The 27,131-nt window shown below is 55.6% G+C and overlaps 2 protein-coding genes across 2 annotated transcripts; both read left to right on the forward strand.

The window, feature by feature from the left end:
* Positions 1-904: 904 nt before the first annotated feature.
* LOC121108313 (maestro heat-like repeat-containing protein family member 2B) lies at positions 905-5,504 on the forward strand. Its single transcript, XM_040655885.1, has 14 exons — positions 905-913; positions 1,125-1,216; positions 1,392-1,499; positions 1,599-1,711; positions 1,977-2,017; positions 2,286-2,427; positions 2,828-2,880; positions 3,200-3,307; positions 3,607-3,726; positions 3,927-4,049; positions 4,172-4,327; positions 4,548-4,670; positions 4,974-5,053; positions 5,459-5,504. Exons 1-14 carry the CDS (start codon positions 905-907, stop codon positions 5,502-5,504), a joined length of 1,314 nt encoding a protein of 437 aa, XP_040511819.1.
* Positions 5,505-16,037: 10,533 nt separating this feature from the next.
* LOC121108314 (maestro heat-like repeat-containing protein family member 2B) lies at positions 16,038-26,516 on the forward strand. Its single transcript, XM_040655886.1, has 29 exons — positions 16,038-16,220; positions 16,366-16,531; positions 16,688-16,786; positions 16,950-17,101; positions 17,465-17,608; positions 18,139-18,231; positions 18,513-18,582; positions 18,698-18,811; positions 18,897-18,970; positions 19,304-19,423; positions 19,569-19,676; positions 19,866-20,025; positions 20,151-20,191; positions 20,460-20,601; positions 21,002-21,054; positions 21,374-21,481; positions 21,779-21,898; positions 22,099-22,221; positions 22,344-22,499; positions 22,720-22,842; positions 23,146-23,225; positions 23,630-23,765; positions 23,882-23,971; positions 24,372-24,458; positions 24,636-24,759; positions 24,962-25,071; positions 25,559-25,711; positions 25,973-26,129; positions 26,270-26,516. The coding sequence occupies exons 1-29, from the start codon at positions 16,038-16,040 to the stop codon at positions 26,287-26,289; spliced, it is 3,306 nt and encodes a 1,101-aa protein (XP_040511820.1). The 3' UTR covers positions 26,290-26,516.
* Positions 26,517-27,131: the final 615 nt, after the last annotated feature.

The following is a 27,131-nucleotide window of genomic DNA, read 5'->3' on the forward strand; positions in this document are numbered from 1 at the left end:
GGAGTTCAATCTGTCATCCCTAGGACAAGTTTCTGGCATCACCAGTGCTGTGTTCTACCAGGTAAGGGGAGACCTATCCTTGTGCCCTAGCAGTTTCCTCTTGGCTAAGTCTCAGGAGAACTCAAAGCTCCAGCCTCTGACGGCTGCTCAGCCTTAGCTCCTGCATGCCTGTGGCTGCTCCAGAGCTGTGTGTGTGCCCCCCAGGGATGCTGTGGGTCAGGCTGCGTTTTGTCTGCGTGTCCTCCTGCTGAGTGTGCCAAGGGAGACGAGAGCTGGCAGCACAGGTTCTTTTCCATCCTCAAGACTGATACCATTTTCTCCAATGGACCTTGTTCCCACAGCTCTCTGACGACACCAAGGAGGCAGCGAGGCTGACAGAGCAGAACTGACCCACTGCATCCTGCTGCAGGGTAAGGAGAGGAGCTCTGGCGATGCTTGGCAGCGCCCTGGCCAAACCTCTCTCACAAACCTCCAGAATGGGTGCGAGTTCCTTGCTGACACAGTGTGGGATTTCCTCCCCACAGCCCGGATCTGCCCGAGGAAACGGTCCTGTTTCTGCAGTCGCAGCTGGGTGCTGACAGGGAGGCTGGATGCGTGGCAGCCCTGGGTCTGCTCGGTGCTCTGGCTCGCTCTGATGGTCAGTACCACGGTGGGACTTCCAGGGATCCCTTTAGCCATCTGGGTTGTGCCTCCATGCATGCTTCTGCGCATCTCTTGCAGAGCCCATGATGACAGAGAAGCTGCCCCAGGTCATGGAGGCTGTACAGTGTCTGTGCAGCGACCCCAGGACCCAGGTGAGCTGATTTGGGAAAGGAAAGCGCTGTCAAAGCGGTAGTGCTGCTGCCTACACAGGCAGGGCTGGGGTGCCCCGGGAGGTGCTTGGAGCAGTGACCACATGGTCACGATGGCTCCTGTGGGGAGAGCAGGCAGAGTGGAGCAGTCAGGCCCCTGTGCTGCGCATGGAAGTGCACAGCCTGGTGCAAGGCCTGCCCTCACCTGAGGAGCCAAGGCTTCTTCTCTGCTCTTGTCGTCCCTGCTCATGCCCAAAGGGCTGCCCCAATGAGCAGGTGGCTTCCCTTTGCCTGCTGAGCAGGAAAATCAAACCCACAATTGACTCCTGGCAGGTGAGGAGGGCCATCTCGCACTTCATCAAGGATGTGCTCAGCGCTAACGCCCAGAGCTGCTCCGCCTGGGATGTGGTGGGGCACATCCTTCAGTGAGTTCAGCCGCCACCACGGGAAGAAGGGTAAGGACGGTGGGCAGCATCTTCCTTTGGAGGGACCCGTGCTGCTCAGGGGCTGGCACAGAAGCACCGGTGGGGCCACACCGCAGCCTCCTGAGAGGCTCCTGAGAACTAGAGTAACCGGTGTTCCAACAATACTGTTGTGCAGGCAGCTGGAGACCTTTCTGCCCAGGAAGCCCGGGAAGAAGGAGCTCTCCAAGAGCTGTGCGTGGACATCCTGGGTCACTGGATGTCTCTGTGAGAGGGATGAGCAAAAGTAAGTCACAGTCTGCCCTGCTGCCGCTCCTCGGCTTCGCGCCATGTGTTCCTCATCCCCTTCCAACACCCCCGGTCTCTCCTCCACCGTGCTCTAAAGCACACCAGACTCAGGGAAATTCACAGAGTCCTCTTCATCTCCGAGCGGAGGCAGGAATGCTGACATGCTCAACCGCCTCGTTCCCTACAGCTCCTGTGGCCACGGCTGCTGCTGTACGTGGTGCCAGCCCAGTACACCGGCATGCTGATCCCGGTCTCCCGCTGTGTCCAAGCGCTGGCTGAGGGAGGGGACCCGATGGTGCTGGGAGATAGAAGAACTGGACCCCCATTTCCTCAGCTCCATGTTTCAAGGTAGGAGCAGAAACTCCCCCAGTGAGCTCTGTTGACCTGTGTTAGCACCCAGAAGGGACAGCGGAGAGGTGTGTGTGGCAGGGCACATCGTGTCTGTGTCTTACTCAGCACTTCTGTCTCCCCACAGGCCCACTGCTGACTCCCCAGACACTGCTGGCACGCCTGTTGGTGAGTAGATGCTCCGGAGGCCGGTGCCATGAGCCCCAAGGGGGGAGCAGCATGGCCGAGTGTGCCAGTGCCTGCCTCACCCGTGGGGATGCCTTTCTCTTCCCGGACTTGCAGTGCCATGGGCAAAGCTGCTGGCTGCTCCTTGCCCTCCAGGGCAGAGCCGCTGGCTGCTCCTTGCCCTCCAGGGCAGAGCCAAGCTGCTTCCCTCCTGGGAGAAGCTGCTGCTCTTGCTGCAGACGTGACCCTGCTTCTCCTTGCTCTTGCTCAGGTGGTGGCAGGGAGCCCGTTTGCAGGCAGTGAACTCCAAGCCGCTGCCTTGCGACTCATGCAGAACCTCCACAGCAAGATCCACAGGGCTGTGGGGGCCATGTGGGCCGCTGAGATCCCCCTGCTGCTGCAGTGCCTGGAAGGTAAAATGCTGGTGGGGAGGGAGGGGCGGAGGCAGGGAAGGGGAGGGAGTGAAAATGGAGCTCTGCAGCGTGGCAGAGGGGAAGCGTTGCCTGCGGCCCCATGCTTGCTCTGCTGCTGTTCCCATTCCAGGGAGACGGCACTGAGGCCCGGGGACCCTTCCCCCCAGGGATCTGCCCATTCCAGGGCACGGATGGGCCCTTCACCTCCCCTCAGACAGCAGTCTCGGAGCAGTTCTGTGTTCCTGCTGGGACGGTGTTTGTGGGGAGGGACAGGTCATTGCAAAGGGTGTGCGGGCCCCAGCTTGGCAGTGCCGAGTGCCCAGGCAAACCCGGTTTGCAGCAGCTCTTCTTCTGTGGCTTGATCCCAAGCAAGGCTCTTTTGCTTCTTGTTGCCGTGCAGGGAAAGATGAGAGCTTCCCGGACTCTGCCGAGTGGGAGCAGCGTCTACTAAAGGTACAGCATTGCCGGAAGGCACGGTGCAGAGAAGTGCCTGCCTATCTCAAGGAGCCCCCTTCCCATATGGGACAGGAACAGCCCCTCAAATGCTGCTGCGGAGTGGCCGCGCGCCTTTGTGGTGCTGCCTCTTCCTCTTTGTCCCAAGCCCATGGGGGGTCCGAGGAGAAGAGCGGCAGGCAGCTTTAAGGCAGGGAATGCTGGGGGGAGCTGGGAGAGGGACTGTTCTTCCAGTCACCTCCCTCCAGAAGGTTGTGGCGATGTGGGAATGTGGGAAGAGGCAAAGGGCAAGGAAACATTGGCTTCTGTTCTCCAACAGTTCCTGAGGGCATCATTGGACACCTTGGAGGATGAGGCCTGGACCAAGGGCTTGAGCTGCGAGCTGAGCCGGTGGCTGAGCAGCTCTCCCAGCAGCTCTGGAGAGAAGGTGGGTTCTTCCCAGCTCTACCCAGCGGTGCAGCCGCAGGTGCCCAGCTGGGGCTGGGGCTGGCGGCGTGGTGATCTGCTCACACGGGCTGCTCACGCTGCTTCCCTGGCCGGTGCCCCCCACAGGGCCTTTCCCTGCAGACTGCCTGGGGGTGGCTACAGCTCGGCCCTGCAGCTGCTCTCAGCATCTCCCAGGGAGCGTGGGGCCTTCCCACCTGGCCCTCTCCCAGCAGGTCAGGCTGCTGCCACATCTCAGCTACTTCCTTCCCTTCCCATCCCTTCTCTTCCCTTCCCATGCAGTCCTTCCTGTACAAGGCTCTGGGGACAGTGCTGGGAGCCTGTAAGGAAGTCCTCCACATCCAAGAGAAGCTTCTGCAACACCTGGAGGGAGCAAACGCGGAGGAGCCATCTGAGGCCCAGGTGAGGTCTCCTCCCAGCCAGCTTCTGCCAGCATGCCCGGTCTGTCCCTTGGGCAGAGGGCTTCTCCTGGCCCTGCTCCAAGCCCTTTGGTCTCCTCACTGCTGCACTGGTTCCCTCAGGCGAGGACCAGCCCGGCCACTGTGGCTGGCCACGCCAGTAGGTTCAGGCCTGCACCAACTGCCCCTTGTTCTTTTGTGCAGGGAATGATCTCTCTTCTCAGCCATGCTGCTGAGAGCAACTTCCACACAGCCCTGGACACACTCACCATGTTTGCGTCCAGGCTGTGCAAAGGCCAAAACGGGAGGATTTCCAGACGCAAGAAGGTGAAGCGTTACGCATTTCCATCTTGGCTTTCTTCTGCCTTATTTTCACTTGGGAGCCCAGGTGCATCGTGGGGCACCGGGGGCTGCTGAGCGAGTGTCTCAAGGCATTTCTCCCCACACAGATGGAGCTGGACAGCAGAAGAGCTCAGGCCACACGCAGCGCTCTCATCCTCGCCCATGGCAGCTTGGCGCTGCGTGCCTCCAAGGAACAGCTGCTTGCCCGCCTGGAGGGAGACATCGTGGGCAACATCCTGCTGCTCTACAGCTGCAGCTGCCGGGTGAGAGCTCATAGCGTGCCAGGGTGTCTGAGCACCCAGCCGCAGTCCCTCCACGTGGGGGAATGCTGAGATGGGCCTTCTCTTTCCAAAGGTCCCTCGGGGACTGGTTTGTGCTCAGATGAAGATGCAAGCCCTTCCCTTAGCGTTGCCCCACGTGTTCCCCTTGCAGCCCTCGGCCCTTCCCGCAGTTCAAAGAATGTTCTTCTCTCTTGGGCCTCAGGACCTGCAGAACACGCTTGCGCTGCTGCAGAGCATCACTGACTTCAGCTCTGCCTTCCAAGCTGTGGGTGACTCTGCCTGCTTCAACCCCTCCTTGAAGGGCAAGCTGCTGGAGATCCTGACGGTGAGGGCCTAGAGCCAGAGCTGTCTGCAGTGGAGTTTTGGGCTGTGCCATGAGGCTCGGTTCCCCGGAGCCACACAGGTCTCCCCCGGGCACACGTCTCCAGCTGGTGGGGACCTTGTGTGCTGGCAGGCAGCAGCTGGGCAGCGGGCTTGGTCCACCAGCTGTGCAGCTGCTGCATCCCGCACTGGCTCCGTGAGAAACGTGGAGTGATGGGGCTGGTGTGTGGCAGTTGTGTCTGTCTCTGGGCTGGGTGGAAGAGCTCTCACGTGCCCCACTTTGACAGTGTTTCTCTGGTACTTGCAGGAGCTGCTGAAGAAGTATTACTTGGGCACCCCTGTATCCCCAGTGCCCCTCAAGGTGGTTCTGGCCCTGGAGCAGTTGAGGTAAGGGTGCGAGCCTCTGGGGTTGCAAGGCAGGATGGCGGATCCCCTTCTGGGTAGCTCCCGAAGGCCTGGAGGGGGCAGGGGGTAGGGAGTCACTTCTACAGGAGAGATGGCTGGGCTGCCTTTGCCCAGCGAAGCTGAGCTTCTGGGAAGGAGAAGGGCCGGGTGCCCCCGTCCCCTGGCAGGGAAGAGAAGGGAGACCTGGTGTCTCCCTCCCTTCAGAGCAGGAGGTGGTTCACTGATGCCGGGGAGGTGCTGGAACTGAAGACAGTGCTCAGCAGCGCAGGCTGGGGATGTTGGCTTTGCAGCTGTCCCATTAGAAGAAACTCCGACGTTGTCTGAACCAGCCTGGAGAGCACTGGTAAAGGCCCCTTCTGCTTTCTCTTCCTTTTTTCCTCCTGTCAGCAAGCTGAAGCCCTCTTTAGCAACCAAGGACATGTGTGACATCTGATTCTGTGCTGCAAGACTGTTGTGTTGCACCCTTCAGCGGAGATGATGCTGAAGATCAGGAAGTCACAGCAAGCAGCTCAGTACCTGCAGGTAAGCTGCCGTGACTTTCACAGCCACCTGTCGGTTTGGAGCCCTTCCTCAGCACACTCAGCTATGCTCTAGCAGCAGCCGTGTTTGCCACAGCTCAATGCCCTCTTCTGCTTTCAGCTTCTGCAGACATCACTGAAAGCTCTGGGCCGGCTCATGGTGGTCCTGCTCGACACAGAGACCAGTGCTTCTTCCAGAACATAGTCCATGTGAGTACGTGTGGGGCAAGGGAGAAAGCATGGTGCCCGTCGATAGTGGAGACGGAGATCTGGGGACTGAGAGGATGATGAGAAGGGGAGAAATCTCCTGCTGACGTGCCAGCTCACTGCGAGCTCAGCAGTGGGCAGAGAAATGGGCCCTGCGGGGGGAAATGCAGGAGCCAGCCCCTGGCAGGCCACAGCCAAGGAAAAGCTCTTGGGTTAGGAGGCAGGAGTGTCTGCAGAGAGCGGGGGCAGCAGTGCCGCGTGCTCAGCGAGGTGGGGGGCCGCGTGGAGCCTCAGGGCAGGCCCTGAGGGAAAGTGCTGGGGAATGAGGGACAGGGAGAGGGCTGGCATGAAGGGAAAGAAAAGACGTCCGCAGTGAGACAGATGCTCTGCCCCGCGCCTTGCAGAGATCAATGTCATCAGACAACATGTGGGAGCGCAAGAGGGCCCTGCAGATCTGCTCCCAGCTGCTGGCTGCCTGTGAAGAGCTTCGAGTGAGTAAAGAGCCCCACCACATGCCCTGCTCCCTCCCCAGTGCTCCTGAGCAGGAAGGCGAGCTCCGCCCAGCTGTGCGTGCTGTGTCACCCACCGCGTGGGGAAGGCATAGGCGGGAGAAGCTAGGGAGAGCTGGGGCTGCCTACAGCTTTCTTCCTGCCTCTGGCCCCTGCAGAGAGGAGATGCCTGCAAGCACTTTGGCTCCTTGGTGGGATTGCTGGCGCCTCTGACGTGTGACCCCATGCCCACATCCCGCCAGCTGGCTGTCACTGCCTGAGCTCCCTTCTCCGAATCCAAGGTGAGTGGAGTGGCCGTGCATCAGCCCTCTGCTCTCCTCCGCAGCACTACCAGAACCCCACGGGCTGGGCCCAAGTTTACAGGAGGAAGAGGCACTGTGCGCAGCTCTCTTCTTCTCTCCACCCTGTCTTCTGTCTCTCCCCTGTGGAAAGCAGTTCTGTTTCCAGAAGCAGGACTTCCCTTTTCTCCCTCTGCTCTTTCCAGCCAAGGCGACCAATGGAGGCATCGAGACGGGAGACATCGGGAGCCTGTGTGAGGGGCTGAATGACTGCAGCACCGTCTGTCAGCTCCGGACCTCTTCCAAAATCGCACGGGTAAGTGGACCCAAGAAGGGCTGGGGGGATCTCAGTGCGTAGGCTTTTGCACGTCCCTCTGCTCCCCCCAGCCTCCCCACACCATTTTCCAGAATGAGCTGTCACCCTCAGATCACTTTTTCTCAGCAAGTAGCCGGAGGCACTGAGCTATGTCGGCCTTAAGGCACCCAACGCAAGGAGCTGATTTCTATGACATGTGTGTGTGACTGTGTGTGTGCGCGTGTGCGCGTGTGCGTGCGTGCGTGCGTGTGTGACTGTGGCTGCTGGGAGGTAGGCTTTGCATGTAAGCAAACACCACGGGTGGAGAAGCTGAGAGAATGCTCAACCTCCTTACGTATTAATAGCGGGGTATGGACCGCCGGAGTGTTGTGATTGCTGCCTGAATGACCGGCAAGCTGCTGAACTAAGAATGCCCTCAAGACTGCTTTATGTTTTGAAGAGCTGCCGCAGAGCAGTGATGGGATCTCTCCTGTTTCTCCTTTCTCTGCAGATTGTGTACAGGAACTTCCCCCTGGAACACACCATTGACTTCATGATGGCCATCAAGGACACCTTCCAGAAGGCCAAAGGAATGCGTGTGCGTGCTGCTGGGAGGTGGATGATCACCTTTCTGCACATGTATGGAGAGGACATCTGTCGGGACGTAAGAGACTTTCTTCCACGTTGTCTTGGACTTTTGCTGGCTGTTGCACTACGGCTAGTGCCGTCTGCCTCAGGTGCTACAGAAGCACAACCAGGGCGCAGAGCCAGGGCTTGGACAGGGTGGCTGGTGTGAAATTTAGGCTCAGGCCTTGGCAGCATGTCAAGGGAGCAGGCAATGCTCACGTGCTGAATGTCCACAGTTAAGCCCTGCTTAACTGAGTCAGGGATGCAGCAAGTCATTCTTTCTCCCCTTTCTTCTTTCAGGTGCCACTGATCACCTACATCCTGCGCAGCTGCATGTCGTCCCCGCAGCGGAGCATGTTCACGCCATTCCTGTCCCAGGCGCTGGTCATCCTCATCCGCTGTCACGCAGATGTCACTATCAACAGCTTCTTTCCGGCTGCTTTGAGCCCACAGACAGGTACTGGCACTGCTGCCATTGCAGTTATAGCTTGCCTCTGCTAGAGGGATCCCGGGAGGAAGCAGCTTTTCTATTTTGCTCTCAAAGTCCGTTTGAGGCAAAAATTACTCAGTCATGACTTGAGACTTTCCTTTTTCTAGTGAGACATGAAGGAGAATAAGAGAGTTTTGTCTTCACTGGTGGATCCGGGAGAAGAGAAAAAGAGGAAAGAGAAGGAAAAGAAAAAGGAAAAAGGAACAAGGAAAAAGGAAAGGGAGGAAAAAAGAGAGGAGAGAAAGAGGGAGAAGGGGAGGGAGAGGTAGAGGGAGAGGGGGAGGGAAAGGGGAGTAAAAGGAGTGGGAAGGCAAAAGGGAATGAGAAAGGGATATTTAAAAAGAGAGTTGAGGAAAGGGGTGGGCATAGTTGAGAGGAGAGGAGAGTTGAGGAGAGGAGAGGAGGAGAGTTGAGGAGAGGAGAGTTGAGGAGAGGAGAGGAGAGGAGAGGAGAGGAGAGGAGAGGAGAGGAGAGGAGAGGAGAGGAGAGGAGAGGAGAGGAGAGGAGAGGAGAGGAGAGGAGAGGAGAGTTGAGGAGAGGAGAGGAGAGGAGAGGAGAGGAGAGGAGAGGAGAGGAGAGGAGAGGAGAGGAGAGGAGAGGAGAGGAGAGGAGAGGAGAGGAGAGGAGAGGAGAGGAGAGGAGAGGAGAGGAGAGGAGAGGAGAGGAGAGGAGGAGGGGAGGAGAAGAGGGGAGAGGAGGGGAGGGGAGAGGAGAGAGGAGGGGAGAGGAGAGGAGAGGAGAGAGAGGAGAGGAGAGGAGAGGAGAGGAGAGGAGAGGAGAGGAGAGGAGAGGAGAGGAGAGGAGAGGAGAGGAGAGGAGAGGAGAGGAGAGGAGAGGAGAGGAGAGGAGAGGAGAGGAGAGGAGAGGAGAGGAGAGGAGGGGAGAGGAGAGGAGGGGAGAGGAGAGGAGGGGAGAGGAGGAGGGGAGAGGAGGAGAGGAGAAGAGAAGAGGAGAGAAGAGGAGAGGAGAGGAGAGGAGAGGAGAGGAGAGGAGAGGAGAGGAGAGGAGAGGAGAGGAGAGGAGAGGAGAGGAGAGGAGAGGAGAGGAGAGGAGAGGAGAGGAGAGGAGAGGAGAGGAGAGGAGAGGAGAGGAGAGGAGAGGAGAGGAGAGGAGAGGAGAGGAGAGGAGAGGAGAGGAGAGGAGAGGAGAGAGAGGAGAGGGGAGAGGAGAGGAGAGGAGAGGAGAGGAGAGGAGAGGAGAGGAGAGGAGAGGAGAGAAGAGAAGAGAAGAGAAGAGAAGAGAAGAGAAGAGAAGAGAAGAGAAGAGAAGAGAAGAGAAGAGAAGAGAAGAGAAGAGAAGAGAAGAGAAGAGAAGAGAAGAGAAGAGAAGAGAAGAGAAGAGAAGAGAAGAGAAGAGAAGAGAAGAGAAGAGAAGAGAAGAGAAGAGGATTAGCCAAAAAATACTGTATTATTTATCTTGAAAATTAAATGCCAGAATCCTGGCTCAGAAATGAAAAGAGTGGGTTTTTTTTTTTGTTGTTGTTGTTTTTGTTTGTGTGTTTGTTTTCCTTAAGTTTTCATTTTAATAGCTGCTTTCTCTTCTCCATGGCAGTTACAGAACCACAGAATCACCAAATGTGAGGGTTTGGAAGGAACCTTGAAAGATCATCTAGTCCAATCAAAAAGTTGATTGGAAAGGTGTTTGGTACTACCCTCTAACTTTAAATTGGTAGTTGTAATTTAAATACTTCATACTTCTCCTATTTCCTACTTGGACTGAAATTTTCCTTGTCATTATCCATCCCATGCTTTACTTTTTTTTTTTTTTTTTTTCCTTTGGAAAGCTTTGGCTAGCACAACTGCAGTTATTTCTGAGCATAAGGTAAAGGAAAATATCATGATGCACTTTCAGATGACTGGATGCCATCACTGTGCTGCAGCTGGATCACAAAAGGGCAGAAAAGGCTTATGCCTGTACTACCTTCATGAGAGCTTTCCAAAATACGCCAGGTTACCAGGTATCATCTACTTTGTAAAGACGTGAAGGTTAATTTTCCTAATTGTCCTTGACTGAGGTTCTCCAGTCTGGATCCTTGAAGTGGTAAGTAGGACTTTCTCTCCAAATACATCTCTGACACACCGGAGGCAGCATAACTGAGAAAAGGAAGGGTACTTTCCTGCGTTCCCTCAAAGAAGTACAAACCACAAGACCCTTAACTACTCCCAGGTCCTTTGCCTGGCTCTGCTCACCTCCTTCGGCTTGGATGAGATGAAGCCTCTTGGGAGGTCTCTGCTCTGTCTTGCCCTACTGTTCAGCACCATCAAGCCACTTAACCAAATATTTGAATTTCAACCAAAAGCCAGTCATTCTGTCCAATTCTATAGGGGTTGAATTCAGAAAAGAGCTTAAGCTTCCCAGATGCAATTAAAGACTCTGGGTGCCAAGCTTCGAAAAAAGTTGAAATACAGTATGAAATACTTCACAGTATCAGTTTCTACAGGATGCTCATCTAAAAGCAGGGTATACATTTATACCTTGGTGCCACTATGTAATGCAGAAATTCAAATGTCATGCATATTTTTTACAAATAGAGGATTATCATCATCATTATTATTATTATTATTATTATTATTATTATTATTATTATTATTTTCAGGCAGTGATAAGCACTAGAAGAAGTAATAATTTAGATTTCAGTGCCCAAGATTTCAAGTTAAAGGAATTTGAAGTAATGGGATGTAAGGAAATACTCAGAGATGAGGGTGAGAAAAGCAGGTTCCGAGTAGAAGCAGAAAAAGGATCACGGAATTGAAACTTTGTCAGCATGCACTCATGGTAAGCTCCAGTTTCACCAGTAGCCTAAATTACAGCCCTTCTTAAGCTCATACCTAATAACCTCAACAACACTTCTAGGTGTTTTGACTGCAGTACATGCAACACTCTACATGTATACCGCGCAGAATGTGCAGCATCTAGTCTGATGTTGATTTTTGCTTGAACATACAGTTTCTTTGAAAAAAAAATCAGTATGTTTCTATCTTAGTTTTTCATTACTCTTTTTAGATGGAAAAAAAAGAGCCAGGTTTCATGCAGGAGACAAAGCATTCTTAGTTTAGCTGCACATGGCCCCCAAATTCCTGGGCTCATATCTGAAGATCAGATCAAAGACCACTCAATTGGCACAATTCCACCACCATTTAGAGAAAAGGGGGAAAAAAACAAAAGCAAAAAACCCCAAACCAAAAGCAAAAGTGGGAGCTTATGGGTTTGCAAACATTTTACTCAGCTTTGAAATGAGATTTCCATTGGCTTGGTCTGAAGAAATGAATATAAAGCAGTTATGGGCCACAAAACAGAAGTTAACCATACAATTTCCACTTAACACATAAAAAAATGTAAATTCCATTTAAGTATTGAAACATTTTGAACGTGGCCTTCCAATGCCTCCTTCCTATCTGTCCTCATCGGGCTCAACCAAATTTGTAAGGCAGGGGCTGCCATCGTTCTTTTCCAGACCTTTCCTGACATGTTTTAGCCTCTGTCTGATCACAATATGCTTGTGCCTATTAATTTTTGACAGAATTCATTCTTTGCAGCATTAGTACTACTGCATTCACTAACATTCCTATCAAAAGAATTAATCTTTTTGTCCATTCAGGTCATATACAAAGAGACTTAGCCACAGTAAATTGTAAAAAGCCCTACAGTACTCCTGTCTGCAATGCTAATTTTCTATGACTGCCATGACAAAGTTACTTCCTACTCACACACCTTCCCAAAGTTAGTTCCCATCCTTTTTCCAAAATTATCAATTAGTGTTAGAGAGATCACTGCTGCGTAAGCTATCCCTGTGTTTGTCCACATGCTCTCTGGGTCAGTCTTGATGCAGCTGGTCTCACTGCTGCAGTAGCACTGACTGCAGGATGAACAAACCACATACTTCTTCGTATTTTCTTCTTTTTTTTTTTTTTTTTTTTCCAGCTACCTACTTTTTTTTTTTTTTTTTTTTTTTTTTTCCCAAGCCATCTCACAGAATGGCTGAAAGCATACTCTTAAAAGATGCTATCTGGATTATCTTAGTGATATCAGTAGGACTAGAAATATATTCCATCATTGTGGACTGGCTGCTAGACTGCTCTGAAGCCAAAACAGAGCTAGATAAACTCAAGCTGCTCATCTTCAACTGTGTGTTCTCAAAGCCACTTTTGTTACTGTTGCTAAAACCAGAGCCAGAAAGTCAAATGAAGGAAGCTGTTGTAGGTTGGATAGCAGAGGCAAGATGTTCCGATGAGAATGCATTGAAGTTGAATGGGTACGAAAATAGGGAATGCCTTTTTGCCCTCTTTTGTAACTTACTAGTGCCTTAATTCTTAAAAGGCCATTTTAAAAAGTAAGCATATTTGAGTTAATAATTTAGTATTTGCTTCAATTAGAATACTTTTTAAAACCTACAAATGACATTACAATTAAAAGTCTGCAAATAATTTTATTATAAATTCTTGCTCCATGAAGATTTCTGCTCTGAAAAGGAAGCATATGCAAAACCGCTTCTTTATCTGTTATTGTCACAGTATAATTCTTTAAAACTACTGAGCAGAAGTCTTAACTGAAAAGACATTTCTATGCATCTGAGGTGGTGGTTTTCATATAAGTGCTAAGCGTTCTCAGCTGCAACTCTGTTAAGTGCAGGAAGGACACTGCTCAGGAATAGGCAATGCCACAATCTCGTCTACACCAGTCAGCAGAGAACGGGCAACTCCATAGCTCAAAAAACCTATGTTCAGCTTGTGAGTTCTGACTGCTCTTCTTGATGTAATTTGCCACAAGGCCAAACTGCCTCATGTTCAGTCATCTCAGGATCGTGATTATAGAATTATAGAATGGTTTGGGTAGGAAGGGACCTTTAAGATTGTCCCGTTCCAACTCCTTGCTACAGGCAGCTGTTGTGTCCACTTTATGGCAGTCTGTCTGATTAAACAAGGATCCAAGCAGATGACCAAGCAGAGGGCAGACAGCAGTTTTAACAGCTTTAAATAGGTGATACCCACCACCAAACTGCTACAGGGCATGCTATATTACCTGAGGTCTGCTTACTAAGGAAGAAATCCGTATTTCATACATATTACAGTGTTAAAATAGTGGCACATACTACACCTATTGTTAATAATGCTACTAAAAATAACAGCCAGAAAAATATACCATAGAATCATAGAATCATAGAATGGCCTGGGTTGAAAAGGACCTCAAAGATCATCCAGTTTTCTTCCCCAGGCGCAAGACTCTGCATTTGCTCTCGTTAAATCTCATCAGGTTCCTCTCTGCCCAGCTCTCCAGTCTGTCCAGGTCTTGCTGAACAGTAGGAAAGCCTTGCAGCGTGCCAGCCACTCCTCCCAGCTCTGTATCCTCGGCAAACTCGCTGAGGGTGGGATCTATCCCTTCATCTACGGGCCTCCAACTAGACTCTGCACCACTGACAAGAACCTTCGGAGCTCTGCCAGTCGACCAGTTGTCAATCAACCTCATCATCCGCTCATCTATCCCCACACTTTCTAGGTTTCATAACGAGAATGGTGTGAAATATGGTGTCAAACGCCTTGCTGAGGACAAGGCACACAACATCCGCCGCTCCCCAACCGCCCTCCCCTTCCCCCCCCCTTTCTACCCAGGCAGTGATGACATCAGAGAACGCTGTCAGGTTGGTCAAGCATGACTTCCCCTTGGTGGATCCACGTTGGCTACGCCCAATAACCTTCTTCTCTTCCAATGGCTTGGAGAGGGGATCCAGAACAAGCTGTTCCATCATCTTTCTGGGGATGGAGGTGAGGCTGAGTAGCCTGTCGTTTCCCAGATCCGCCTTCTTGCACTTCTTAAAGACTGAAGTGTCACTGGCTCTCCGCCAGTCTTCAGGCATCTGTCTCCTGTTTGCCAGGACCTCCCAAAGATGATAGAGAGCCATTTAGCAATCACCTCTGCCAGTTCCTTCAGCACACGTGGGTGCATCCCACTGGGGCCTGTGGATTAGCGTGCGTTAATTTTGGCTACATGCTCTCTGGCCCAATCCTCCTCGACCAAGGGGAAGCCTTCCCTTCCCCAGACTTTCTCTCTTACCTACAGGGTCTGGGGTTCCTAATGGCTCGTCTTAGCATTAAAGACTGAAGCAAAGAAGGCATTCAGAACCTCTGCCTTCTCAGCATTCCCTGTTACCCGGGCAACCAGCTCATTTGGTAGAGGTCCCACATTTTCCCTACTCTTCCTTTTACTGTTGACATGCTTCTGAAAAACCTTTTCCTGTTATCCTTTACCTCCTTTGCAAGATTCAATTCAGAGAGGGCCTTAGCCTTCCTTGTTGCGTCCCTACAGGCACTGACAACGTCCCTATATTCTTTGAAGGTGGACAGGCCCTTCTTCCACTGTTCATGGATGTTCTTCTTTCCTTTTAGCTTATCTGTGAGTTCCTTGCTTATCCCCACAGGCCTCTTGCTACCTTTACTCAATTACTTACTCTTAGGGATGCACTGATCTTAAGCTTCAATTTATAGGAGGCAGAGGAGGTTCTGTTAGTACACGTATACCCAACGGTGAGATTAAGACACAACAGGTCAAATGTTAGCCCGACCGGTTTATTACAAGTCCGAGGTGCTTAGGGATATGGGGAAGGAAAGACGGGCAATAGGAGAGAGAGAAAAGCAAGGAGTCTTTGTAGAAGGCAAGAGAGATGGTCACCACTGGGGATCCGGCGTGGTTTGTAGTATGTCCTTTGATCTCAGGATCTCATCCCGTCACTGCGGGAGATGGGAGAAAGCCAGGAATCTTGGCAGCAGGCAGGCCCGCGGGGGCTCTTCCAAAGAGGTTTCTTCCCTTCAGGGAATTCCTCCCCCATCAAAGGTTTCTTTTCTTTGGGAGTTCTTCTCCCCAGTCCTTAGTTTAGTGAGGGCCTTTTATCCCCAGTGTCTCCGTTCTTTTTTCTTTTTCTTCTTTACTCTCTGTTAGTGTAGCTCATCTGGCCCTATCTGATGTTCTGCCATTTCCTCGTGGCAGCCTCTCATGACTCTACTGCAGTGACAACAAGCGGATGGACGGTGGTCTTTTTGTTGGATCAGATGCAGTGGAGTCTCCTGACCGTCTCTGACACGTGGCCCTGGGAGACAGCAAAGCTCTCTGGAGAGGTTGTCTGTGCAGCACATGGGGGCCGCAGCGGCTCCCGGCACGGAGTCCCCAGTCACTAAGTCAGTGCCAGGCAATGGCACCCGGCAGCTGCTCCCTGGCAGGGGCTCTCCCTCTCCTGCTGAGGTGATTCCCTGCTTCGGCGTAGACCGTGTCCACCCCAGAGCCGAGTGCGTCACAAAAACATGCTGTGTTTTGGGGCCAGCAAGGTTGCCCAGCATGCAGTCTGGTCCCTAGCCCAGGGCACGTCATTCTCTCTGAGGTGACACTCCTCGGTGTGATGTCACAGTTGTTGCCTGTTCCACCCCTGTGGCAGCGGTGGGAGCGGTAGCCCAGTCTCTTGTGGGACCCGCAGGAAGAGGACCCAGAGAGAGCATTGTGTCTATCTGGAGTTATCCTGCTGTGATGGAGCGGCTAAGAGCCCTTCGAGGTGAGGTCCCTCCACCTCTCTGGACACCGTGATGCTGCCCAAGCAGCTGTGTGCCTCCAGGGTCCGTTTAGGACGTGCCATCAGCACTGTCCTTGCTCGGCTGAGTGCAGCTGCCCACCGTGGTTTCCCCAGTACCCCAGCAAGGGGAAGGCTCTCTCCCCTCTCCCCGCCGACCACACATGTGCCGGCACAGCCCACCCCACGCTGTGGGGCTGGAGGAGCGTTCCTCCCAGAGGTGGCCAGATGCTCGGCCCTGGCTCCAAGCAACACCAGCGGCAGCTGCTCTGCTCTTTCCTTCCAGGTCTCTTTGCCTGTGTGGGCTGCGTGCCCAGACGTACGCGTCGCAGCGCCAGAGGCAGGGTGGAAAGCCCTGCCCCTCCCTGTGCCGTGACTTTACTGTTGCAGCGCCTGCAAGACAACCAGGTGAGCTGGGGACATCCAACCATCAGTCCTTGCTCTGGCCCAGTGCCACGGTCCCGTGGGTGCCAGGCCCCGGCAGCACACTGGCATGGCGGGCAGCTCCCCGGGAAGAAGGGCAAAGCAAAACGTGACTGATCCCTGTCCCCAGGGTGACCGAGCGCAGGCGTACTGCGAGCTGGAGCACGTCCTATGGGAAGATGACAGCCGCCCGCCGTGCGGAGTGCTGAACCGGCTGCTGGCTGAGGTGTCCCAGGACCTGACAGCAGCCCAGGTGAGGGGTCACCTGGGCAAAGGCAAAGGGAGCCGCCAGAACTGGGAACTGCCTGAACTGCTGGCAGACGGCGGTGGCTTAGCCCTTCCAAGGGAAGGCCTCAGGCAGTCTCCTGTGCCGCGTGTCACCAGTGAGTCTTTTTCAGGGCGTGCCAGACAGCATGAGGATGGCTGCCAGCAATGTCCTGGTGGCTCTGGCCCGGACACACTTCACCTTGGTGATGGCCGAGCTCCAGGGCCACCTGAAGGCCACGGGGGAGATGTCCAAGGAGTTTGTGCTCGTCACCCTGAGCAAACTGTTCACCAACTACGGTAGAGTGCCCTCAGCCTCCTGACGTCTATGACAACCAGGGAAAGGGCTCTCTCCCCTCTACGCGTGATCTGCGTTGAGCTGGGGGATGCAGGGCTGCAGCCCCTCCTCCCTCGCTGCTGGGGCTCTGACCGCGGCCCTCTCCTTCCCCTCTGCAGCTCCACAGTGCATCTCCTTCGTATGGCTGACACTGGCCGGCCTGCGCAGTGTGGTGGGCTGGGTGAGAGGCGGCCGGACCCTGCGCATCGCTTGTGCTGGTGAGTGCCGGCCCCAGAGCAGGGGGGCTCGGGACAGCCATTGCACCTCGCCCTGCTGCAGACTCTCACAGGCTCCCTTTTCTCTCAATCTCTCATCTTTTTTTTTTTTTTTTCCTTTTTAAAAATTAATTATTCATTCATTCATTCATTCATTCATTTTAAGTTGTGAAACAATTGCTGGAAGGAGTCAAGGTTCACTTGTGCTCTGGAAAGCAATGCCCCTGGCCTGCCGTGGAGATCGAGCAGATCTACAAGAGTCTTTACCAGCTCCTCTGCTCTGTGCTGCGGAACTGGCAGGATTGCCAGGAGGAAAAGGTGAGCACTGCTGCATTCCCAGCCTGGGATGGCAGTGGGGACATCTGTGTTGGCAGCTCTGTCTGTGCCCAGCGGGCTGAGAGCAGAAGGGTGACGAGAGGGAGTGGGCTGGCTCTGCAAAGGGCCCCAAACTGGCTTTGTGCTTGGGGCTGGATCTCCCTGCCAGGAAGCAGCCGCATGTCACAGCACTGTGGCACGGATAGCTGGGGATGAGGGTGTGGGGAAAAGCTCCCTGCCCTCCAGAGCGAGCCCATCTCCTGCTGGGCACGGGGGTATAGGGAAGGGCAAGGGAAAGCGAAAGCCCTCCTGTAGCAAGGGCGGACCTTCAGTCTTTGATGCTGGGCCTCTGCCATCCCTCTCCAGGACAAACAGGCCGTCCTCGGGGCTGTGGCTACCATGATGGCTGTCCTCCTGCAAGAGGAGCTGCTCCGAGAGCACGTTTGGGAGCAGCTGCTCTGGCTCGGGCACCTGTATCAGGAGGTCCAAGACACCTGCAGGGGGACCAAGGTGAGATGTTTTGCAGCGCTCAGCATGGACGTGGGGCTCGTGCAAGTGCCACGAAGGGTCAGTGGGATGCAGGGAGGAGGCCGGAAGCCTTGAGAAAGAAGGAATAGGTGTCCAAGGGAGGTCTGAGGCTTCCTGAGCTCTTCAGTCAAGGAACGAGCAACCCGGACAGGAGCCAGAAGGGAGCCAGGAGTCACTGGGGCCCATCCCCTGGGGCTGGGAGGCTTCACCACCACTGCCACCGTGGAGCTCTGGGTGCCTGAGGAACGCAGTGTTAAAGGCCAGGGAGACCGCGCCCAGTTACATCTGATGGGGGAGAGGAGGGCTGCTGGGTGGGAAATGCCCACAACCAATGCCCAAACAGGGCTTGGCTGAGAGCAGAGGGACTCTCTTGGCGGTGCTGGGAGGTGGGGACAAACCAGAACGTCTGTGCGGGAGCTCTCCCAGCGGACAAAGCATTGGGAATCAGTTTCCCCGCTCCCAAGTGGCAAGATGCGGCTTCAGCCCTTTCTTCCTCTCCTGGTCTCTTGCAGAGCCTCAATATCTTCCTGGAGGCCTTAGAGGGAGTTCAATCTGTCATCCCTAGGGACAAGTTTCTGGCCATCACCAGTGCTGTGTTCTACCAGGTAAGGGGAGCCTATCCTTGTGCCCTAAGCAGTTTCCCTCTTGGCTAAGTCTCAGGAGAACTCAAAGCTCCAAGCCTCTGACGGCTGCTCAGCCTTAGCTCCTGCATGCCTGTGGCTGCTCCAGAGCTGTGTGTGCGCCCCCAGGGATGCTGTGGGTCAGGCTGCGTTTTGTCTGCGTGTCCTCCTGCTGAGTGTGCCAAGGGAGACGAGAGCTGGCAGCACAGGTTCTTTTCCATCCTCAAGACTGATACCATTTTCTCCAATGGACCTTGTTCCCACAGCTCTCTGACGACACCAAGGAGTGCAGCGAGGCTGACAGAGCAGAACTGACCCACTGCATCCTGCTGCAGGGTAAGGAGAGGAGCTCTGGCGATGCTTGGCAGCACCCTGGCCAAAACCTCTCTCACAAACCTCCAGAATGGGTGCGAGTTCCTTGCTGACACAGTGTGGGATTTCCTCCCCACAGCCCGGATCTGCCCGGAGGAAACGGTCCTGTTTCTGCAGTCGCAGCTGGGTGCTGACAGGGAGGCTGGATGCGTGGCAGCCCTGGGTCTGCTCGGTGCTCTGGCTCGCTCTGATGGTCAGTACCACGGCTTGGGACTTCCAGGGATCCCTTTAGCCATCTGGGTTGTGCCTCCATGCATGCTTCTGCGCATCTCTTGCAGAGCCCATGATGACAGAGAAGCTGCCCCAGGTCATGGAGGCTGTACAGTGTCTGTGCAGCGACCCCAGGACCCAGGTGAGCTGATTTGGGAAAGGAAAGCGCTGTCAAAGCGGTAGTGCTGCTGCCTACACAGGCAGGGCTGGGGTGCCCCGGGAGGTGCTTGGAGCAGTGACCACATGGTCACGATGGCTCCTGTGGGGAGAGCAGGCAGAGTGGAGCAGTCAGGCCCCTGTGCTGCGCATGGGAAGTGCACAGCCTGGTGCCAAGGCCTGGCCCTCACCTGAGGAGCCAAGGCTTCTTCTCTGCTCTTGTCGTCCCTGCTCATGCCCAAAGGGCTGCCCCAATGAGCAGGTGGCTTCCCTTTGCCTGCTGAGCAGGAAAATCAAACCCACAATTGACTCCTGGCAGGTGAGGAGGGCCATTCTGCACTTCATCAAGGATGTGCTCAGCGCTAACGCCCAGAGCTGCTCCGCCTGGGATGTGGTGGGGCACATCTTCAGTGAGTTCAGCCGCACCACGGGAAGAAGGGTAAGGACGGTGGGCAGCATCTTCCTTTGGAGGACCCGTGCTGCTCAGGGGCTGGCACAGAAGCACCGGTGGGGCCACACCGCAGCCTCCTGAGAGGCTCCTGAGAACTAAGAGTAACCGGTGTTCCAACAATACTGTTGTGCAGGCAGCTGGAGACCTTTCTGCCCAGGAAGCCCGGGAAGAAGGAGCTCTCCAAGAGCTGTGCGTGGACATCCTGGGGTCACTGGATGTCTCTGTGAGAGGGATGAGCAAAGTAAGTCACAGTCTGCCCTGCTGCCGCTCCTCGGCTTCGCGCCATGTGTTCCTCATCCCCTTCCAACACCCCCGGTCTCTCCTCCACCGTGCTCTAAAGCACACCAGACTCAGGGAAATTCACAGAGTCCTCTTCATCTCCGAGCGGAGGCAGGAATGCTGACATGCTCAACCGCCTCGTTCCCTACAGCTCCTGTGGCCACGGCTGCTGCTGTACGTGGTGCCAGCCCAGTACACCGGCATGCTGATCCCGGTCTCCCGCTGTGTCCAAGCGCTGGCTGAGGGAGGGGACCCGATGGTGCGGGAGATAGAAGAACTGGACCCCCATTTCCTCAGCTCCATGTTTCAAGGTAGGAGCAGAAACTCCCCCAGTGAGCTCTGTTGACCTGTGTTAGCACCCAGAAGGGACAGCGGAGGTGTGTGTGGCAGGGCACATCGTGTCTGTGTCTTACTCAGCACTTCTGTCTCCCCACAGGCCCACTGCTGACTCCCCAGACACTGCTGGCACGCCTGTTGGTGAGTGGATGCTCCAGAGGCCGGTGCCATGAGCCCCAAGGGGGGAGCAGCATGGCCGAGTGTGCCAGTGCCTGCCTCACCCGTGGGGATGCCTTTCTCTTCCCGGACTTGCAGTGCCATGGGCAAAGCTCCTGGCTGCTCCTTGCCCTCCAGGGCAGAGCCGCTGGCTGCTCCTTGCCCTCCAGGGCAGAGCCAAGCTGCTTCCCTCCTGGGAGAAGCTGCTGCTCTTGCTGCAGACGTGACCCTGCTTCTCCTTGCTCTTGCTCAGGTGGTGGCAGGGAGCCCGTTTGCAGGCAGTGAACTCCAAGCCGCTGCCTTGCGACTCATGCAGAACCTCCACAGCAAGATCCACAGGGCTGTGGGGGCCATGTGGGCCGCTGAGATCCCCCTGCTGCTGCAGTGCCTGGAAGGTAAAATGCTGGTGGGGAGGGAGGGGCGGAGGCAGGGAAGGGGAGGGAGTGAAAATGGAGCTCTGCAGCGTGGCAGAGGGGAAGCGTTGCCTGCGGCCCCATGCTTGCTCTGCTGCTGTTCCCATTCCAGGGAGACGGCACTGAGGCCCGGGGACCCTTCCCCCCAGGGATCTGCCCATTCCAGGGCACGGATGGGCCCTTCACCTCCCCTCAGACAGCAGTCTCGGAGCAGTTCTGTGTTCCTGCTGGGACGGTGTTTGTGGGGAGGGACAGGTCATTGCAAAGGGTGTGCGGGCCCCAGCTTGGCAGTGCCGAGTGCCCAGGCAAACCCGGTTTGCAGCAGCTCTTCTTCTGTGGCTTGATCCCAAGCAAGGCTCTTTTGCTTCTTGTTGCCGTGCAGGGAAAGATGAGAGCTTCCCGGACTCTGCCGAGTGGGAGCAGCGTCTACTAAAGGTACAGCATTGCCGGAAGGCACGGTGCAGAGAAGTGCCTGCCTATCTCAAGGAGCCCCCTTCCCATATGGGACAGGAACAGCCCCTCAAATGCTGCTGCGGAGTGGCCGCGCGCCTTTGTGGTGCTGCCTCTTCCTCTTTGTCCCAAGCCCATGGGGGGTCCGAGGAGAAGAGCGGCAGGCAGCTTTAAGGCAGGGAATGCTGGGGGGAGCTGGGAGAGGGACTGTTCTTCCAGTCACCTCCCTCCAGAAGGTTGTGGCGATGTGGGAATGTGGGAAGAGGCAAAGGGCAAGGAAACATTGGCTTCTGTTCTCCAACAGTTCCTGAGGGCATCATTGGACACCTTGGAGGATGAGGCCTGGACCAAGGGCTTGAGCTGCGAGCTGAGCCGGTGGCTGAGCAGCTCTCCCAGCAGCTCTGGAGAGAAGGTGGGTTCTTCCCAGCTCTACCCAGCGGTGCAGCCGCAGGTGCCCAGCTGGGGCTGGGGCTGCGCGTGGTGATCTGCTCACACGGGCTGCTCACGCTGCTTCCCTGGCCGGTGCCCCCCACAGGGCCTTTCCCTGCAGACTGCCTGGGGGTGGCTACAGCTCGGCCCTGCAGCTGCTCTCAGCATCTCCCAGGGAGCGTGGGGCCTTCCCACCTGGCCCTCTCCCAGCAGGTCAGGCTGCTGCCACATCTCAGCTACTTCCTTCCCTTCCCATCCCTTCTCTTCCCTTCCCATGCAGTCCTTCCTGTACAAGGCTCTGGGGACAGTGCTGGGAGCCTGTAAGGAAGTCCTCCACATCCAAGAGAAGCTTCTGCAACACCTGGAGGGAGCAAACGCGGAGGAGCCATCTGAGGCCCAGGTGAGGTCTCCTCCCAGCCAGCTTCTGCCAGCATGCCCGGTCTGTCCCTTGGGCAGAGGGCTTCTCCTGGCCCTGCTCCAAGCCCTTTGGTCTCCTCACTGCTGCACTGGTTCCCTCAGGCGAGGACCAGCCCGGCCACTGTGGCTGGCCACGCCAGTAGGTTCAGGCCTGCACCAACTGCCCCTTGTTCTTTTGTGCAGGGAATGATCTCTCTTCTCAGCCATGCTGCTGAGAGCAACTTCCACACAGCCCTGGACACACTCACCATGTTTGCGTCCAGGCTGTGCAAAGGCCAAAACGGGAGGATTTCCAGACGCAAGAAGGTGAAGCGTTACGCATTTCCATCTTGGCTTTCTTCTGCCTTATTTTCACTTGGGAGCCCAGGTGCATCGTGGGGCACCGGGGGCTGCTGAGCGAGTGTCTCAAGGCATTTCTCCCCACACAGATGGAGCTGGACAGCAGAAGAGCTCAGGCCACACGCAGCGCTCTCATCCTCGCCCATGGCAGCTTGGCGCTGCGTGCCTCCAAGGAACAGCTGCTTGCCCGCCTGGAGGGAGACATCGTGGGCAACATCCTGCTGCTCTACAGCTGCAGCTGCCGGGTGAGAGCTCATAGCGTGCCAGGGTGTCTGAGCACCCAGCCGCAGTCCCTCCACGTGGGGGAATGCTGAGATGGGCCTTCTCTTTCCAAAGGTCCCTCGGGGACTGGTTTGTGCTCAGATGAAGATGCAAGCCCTTCCCTTAGCGTTGCCCCACGTGTTCCCCTTGCAGCCCTCGGCCCTTCCCGCAGTTCAAAGAATGTTCTTCTCTCTTGGGCCTCAGGACCTGCAGAACACGCTTGCGCTGCTGCAGAGCATCACTGACTTCAGCTCTGCCTTCCAAGCTGTGGGTGACTCTGCCTGCTTCAACCCCTCCTTGAAGGGCAAGCTGCTGGAGATCCTGACGGTGAGGGCCTAGAGCCAGAGCTGTCTGCAGTGGAGTTTTGGGCTGTGCCATGAGGCTCGGTTCCCCGGAGCCACACAGGTCTCCCCCGGGCACACGTCTCCAGCTGGTGGGGACCTTGTGTGCTGGCAGGCAGCAGCTGGGCAGCGGGCTTGGTCCACCAGCTGTGCAGCTGCTGCATCCCGCACTGGCTCCGTGAGAAACGTGGGAGTGATGGGGCTGGTGTGTGGCAGTTGTGTCTGTCTCTGGGCTGGGTGGAAGAGCTCTCACGTGCCCACTTTGACAGTGTTTCTCTGGTACTTGCAGGAGCTGCTGAAGAAGTATTACTTGGGCACCCCTGTATCCCCAGTGCCCCTCAAGGTGGTTCTGGCCCTGGAGCAGTTGAGGTAAGGGTGCGAGCCTCTGGGGTTGCAAGGCAGGATGGCGGATCCCCTTCTGGGTAGCTCCCGAAGGCCTGGAGGGGGCAGGGGGTAGGGAGTCACTTCTACAGGAGAGATGGCTGGGCTGCCTTTGCCCAGCGAAGCTGAGCTTCTGGGAAGGAGAAGGGCCGGGTGCCCCCGTCCCCTGGCAGGGAAGAGAAGGGAGACCTGGTGTCTCCCTCCCTTCAGAGCAGGAGGTGGTTCACTGATGCCGGGGAGGTGCTGGAACTGAAGACAGTGCTCAGCAGCGCAGGCTGGGGATGTTGGCTTTGCAGCTGTCCATTAGAAGAAACTCCGACGTTGTCTGAACCAGCCTGGAGAGCACTGGTAAAGGCCCCTTCTGCTTTCTCTTCCTTTTTTCCTCCTGTCAGCAAGCTGAAGCCCTCTTTAGCAACCAAGGACATGTGTGACATCCTGATTCTGTGCTGCAAGACTGTTGTGTTGCACCCTTCAGCGGAGATGATGCTGAAGATCAGGAAGTCACAGCAAGCAGCTCAGTACCTGCAGGTAAGCTGCCGTGACTTTCACAGCCACCTGTCGGTTGGAGCCCTTCCTCAGCACACTCAGCCTATGCTCTAGCAGCAGCCGTGTTGCCACAGCTCAATGCCCTCTTCTGCTTTCAGCTTCTGCAGACATCACTGAAAGCTCTGGGCCGGCTCATGGTGGTCCTGCTCGACACAGAGACCAGTGGCTTCTTCCAGAACATAGTCCATGTGAGTGCGTGTGGGGCAAGGGAGAAAGCATGGTGCCCGTCGATAGTGGAGACGGAGATCTGGGGACTGAGAGGACGATGAGAAGGGGAGAAATCTCCTGCTGACGTGCCAGCTCACTGCGAGCTCAGCAGTGGGCAGAGAAATGGGCCCTGCGGGGGGAAATGCAGGAGCCAGCCCCTGGCAGGCCACAGCCAAGGAAAAGCTCTTGGGTTAGGAGGCAGGAGTGTCTGCAGAGAGCGGGGGCAGCAGTGCCGGTGCTCAGCGAGGTGGGGGGCCGCGTGGAGCCTCAGGGCAGGCCCTGAGGGAAAGTGCTGGGGAATGAGGGACAGGGAGAGGGCTGGCATGAAGGGAAAGAAAAGATGTCCGCAGTGAGACAGATGCTCTGCCCCGCGCCTTGCAGAGATCAATGTCATCAGACAACATGTGGGAGCGCAAGAGGGCCCTGCAGATCTGCTCCCAGCTGCTGGCTGCCTGTGAAGAGCTTCGAGTGAGTAAAGAGCCCCACCACATGCCCCTGCTCCCTCCCCAGTGCTCCTGAGCAGGAAGGCGAGCTCCGCCCAGCTGTGCGTGCTGTGTCACCCACCGCGTGGGGAAGGCATAGGCGGGAGAAGCTAGGGAGAGCTGGGGCTGCCTACAGCTTTCTTCCTGCCTCTGGCCCCTGCAGAGAGGAGATGCCTGCAAGCACTTTGGCTCCTTGGTGGGATTGCTGGCGCCTCTGACGTGTGACCCCATGCCCACATCCCGCCAGCTGGCTGTCACCTGCCTGAGCTCCCTTCTCCGAATCCAAGGTGAGTGGAGTGGCCGTGCATCAGCCCTCTGCTCTCCTCCGCAGCACTACCAGAACCCCACGGGCTGGGCCCAGTTTACAGGAGGAAGAGGCACTGTGCGCAGCTCTCTTCTTCTCTCCACCCTGTCTTCTGTCTCTCCCCTGTGGAAAGCAGTTCTGTTTCCAGAAGCAGGACTTCCCTTTTCTCCCTCTGCTCTTTCCAGCCAAGGCGACCAATGGAGGCATCGAGACGGGAGACATCGGGAGCCTGTGTGAGGGGCTGAATGACTGCAGCACCGTCTGTCAGCTCCGGACCTCTTCCAAAATTGCACGGGTAAGTGGACCCAAGAAGGGCTGGGGGGATCTCAGTGCGTAGGCTTTTGCACGTCCCTCTGCTCCCCCCAGCCTCCCACACCATTTCCAGAATGAGCTGTCACCCTCAGATCACTTTTCTCAGCAAGTAGCCGGAGGCACTGAGCTATGTCTGGCCTTAAGGCACCCAACGCAAGGAGCTGATTCTATGACATGTGTGTGTGACTGTGTGTGTGCGCGTGTGCGCGTGTGCGTGCGTGCGTGCGTGTGTGACTGTGGCTGCTGGGAGGTAGGCTTTGCATGTAAGCAAACACCACGGGTGGAGAAGCTGAGAGAAGGCTCAACCTCCTTACGTATTAATAGCGGGGTATGGACCGCCGGAGTGTTGTGATTGCTGCCTGAATGACCGGCAAGCTGCTGAACTAAGAATGCCCTCAAGACTGCTTTATGTTTTGAAGAGCTGCCGCAGAGCAGTGATGGGATCTCTCCTGTTTCTCCTTTCTCTGCAGATTGTGTACAGGAACTTCCCCCTGGAACACACCATTGACTTCATGATGGCCATCAAGGACACCTTCCAGAAGGCCAAAGGAATGCGTGTGCGTGCTGCTGGGAGGTGGATGATCACCTTTCTGCACATGTATGGAGAGGACATCTGTCGGGACGTAAGAGACTTTCTTCCACGTGTCTTGGACTTTTGCTGGCTGTTGCACTACGGCTAGTGCCGTCTGCCTCAGGTGCTACAGAAGCACAACCAGGGCGCAGAGCCAGGGCTTGGACAGGGTGGCTGGTGTGAAATTTAGGCTCAGGCCTTGGCAGCATGTCAAGGGAGCAGGCAATGCTCACGTGCTGAATGTCCACAGTTAAGCCCTGCTTAACTGAGTCAGGGATGCAGCAAGTCATTCTTTCTCCCCTTCTTCTTTCAGGTGCCACTGATCACCTACATCCTGCGCAGCTGCATGTCGTCCCCGCAGCGGAGCATGTTCACGCCATTCCTGTCCCAGGCGCTGGTCATCCTCATCCGCTGTCACGCAGATGTCACTATCAACAGCTTCTTTCCGGCTGCTTTGAGCCCACAGACAGGTACTGGCACTGCTGCCATTGCAGTTATAGCTTGCCTCTGCTAGAGGGATCCCGGGAGGAAGCAGCTTTTCTATTTTGCTCTCAAAGTCCGTTTGAGGCAAAAATTACTCAGTCATGACTTGAGACTTTCCTTTTTCTAGTGAGACATGAAGGAGAATAAGAGAGTTTTGTCTTCACTGGTGGATCCGGGAGAAGAGAAAAAGAGGAAAGAGAAGGAAAAGAAAAAGGAAAAAGGAACAAGGAAAAAAGGAAAGGGAGGAAAAAAAGAGAGGAGAGAAAGAGGGAGAAGGGGAGGGAGAGGTAGAGGGAGAGGGGGAGGGAAAGGGGAGTAAAAGGAGTGGGAAGGCAAAAGGGAATGAGAAAGGGATATTTAAAAAGAGAGTTGAGGAAAGGGGTGGGCATAGTTGAGAGGAGAGGAGAGTTGAGGAGAGGAGAGGAGGAGAGTTGAGGAGAGGAGAGTTGAGGAGAGGAGAGGAGAGGAGAGGAGAGGAGAGGAGAGGAGAGGAGAGGAGAGTTAAGGAGAGGAGAGTTGAGGAGAGTTGAGGAGAGTTGAGGAGAGTTGAGGGGAGGGGAGAAGAGGGGAGGGGAGGAGAGGAGAGGAGAGGAGAGGAGAGGAGAGGAGAGGAGAGGAGAGGAGAGGAGAGGAGAGGAGAGGAGAGGAGAGGAGAGGAGAGGAGAGGAGAGGAGAGGAGAGGAGAGGAGAGGAGAGGAGAGGAGAGGAGAGGAGAGGAGAGGAGAGGAGAGGAGAGGAGAGGAGAGGAGAGGAGAGGAGAGGAGAGAGGAGGGGACGGGATGAGAGGAGGGGAGGGGATGAGAGGAGAGGAGAGAGGAGGGGAGGGGATGAGAGGAGAGGAGGGGAGGGGAGAGGAGAGGAGAGGAGAGGAGAGGAGAGGAGAGGAGAGGAGAGGAGAGGAGAGGAGAGGAGAGGAGAGGAGAGGAGAGGAGAGGAGAGGAGAGGAGAGGAGAGGAGAGGAGAGGAGAGGAGAGGAGAGGAGAGGAGGG

The sequence above is a fragment of the Gallus gallus genome, chromosome Z (genome assembly GCF_016699485.2).
Source record: "Gallus gallus isolate bGalGal1 chromosome Z, bGalGal1.mat.broiler.GRCg7b, whole genome shotgun sequence".
NCBI lineage: Eukaryota > Metazoa > Chordata > Aves > Galliformes > Phasianidae > Gallus > Gallus gallus.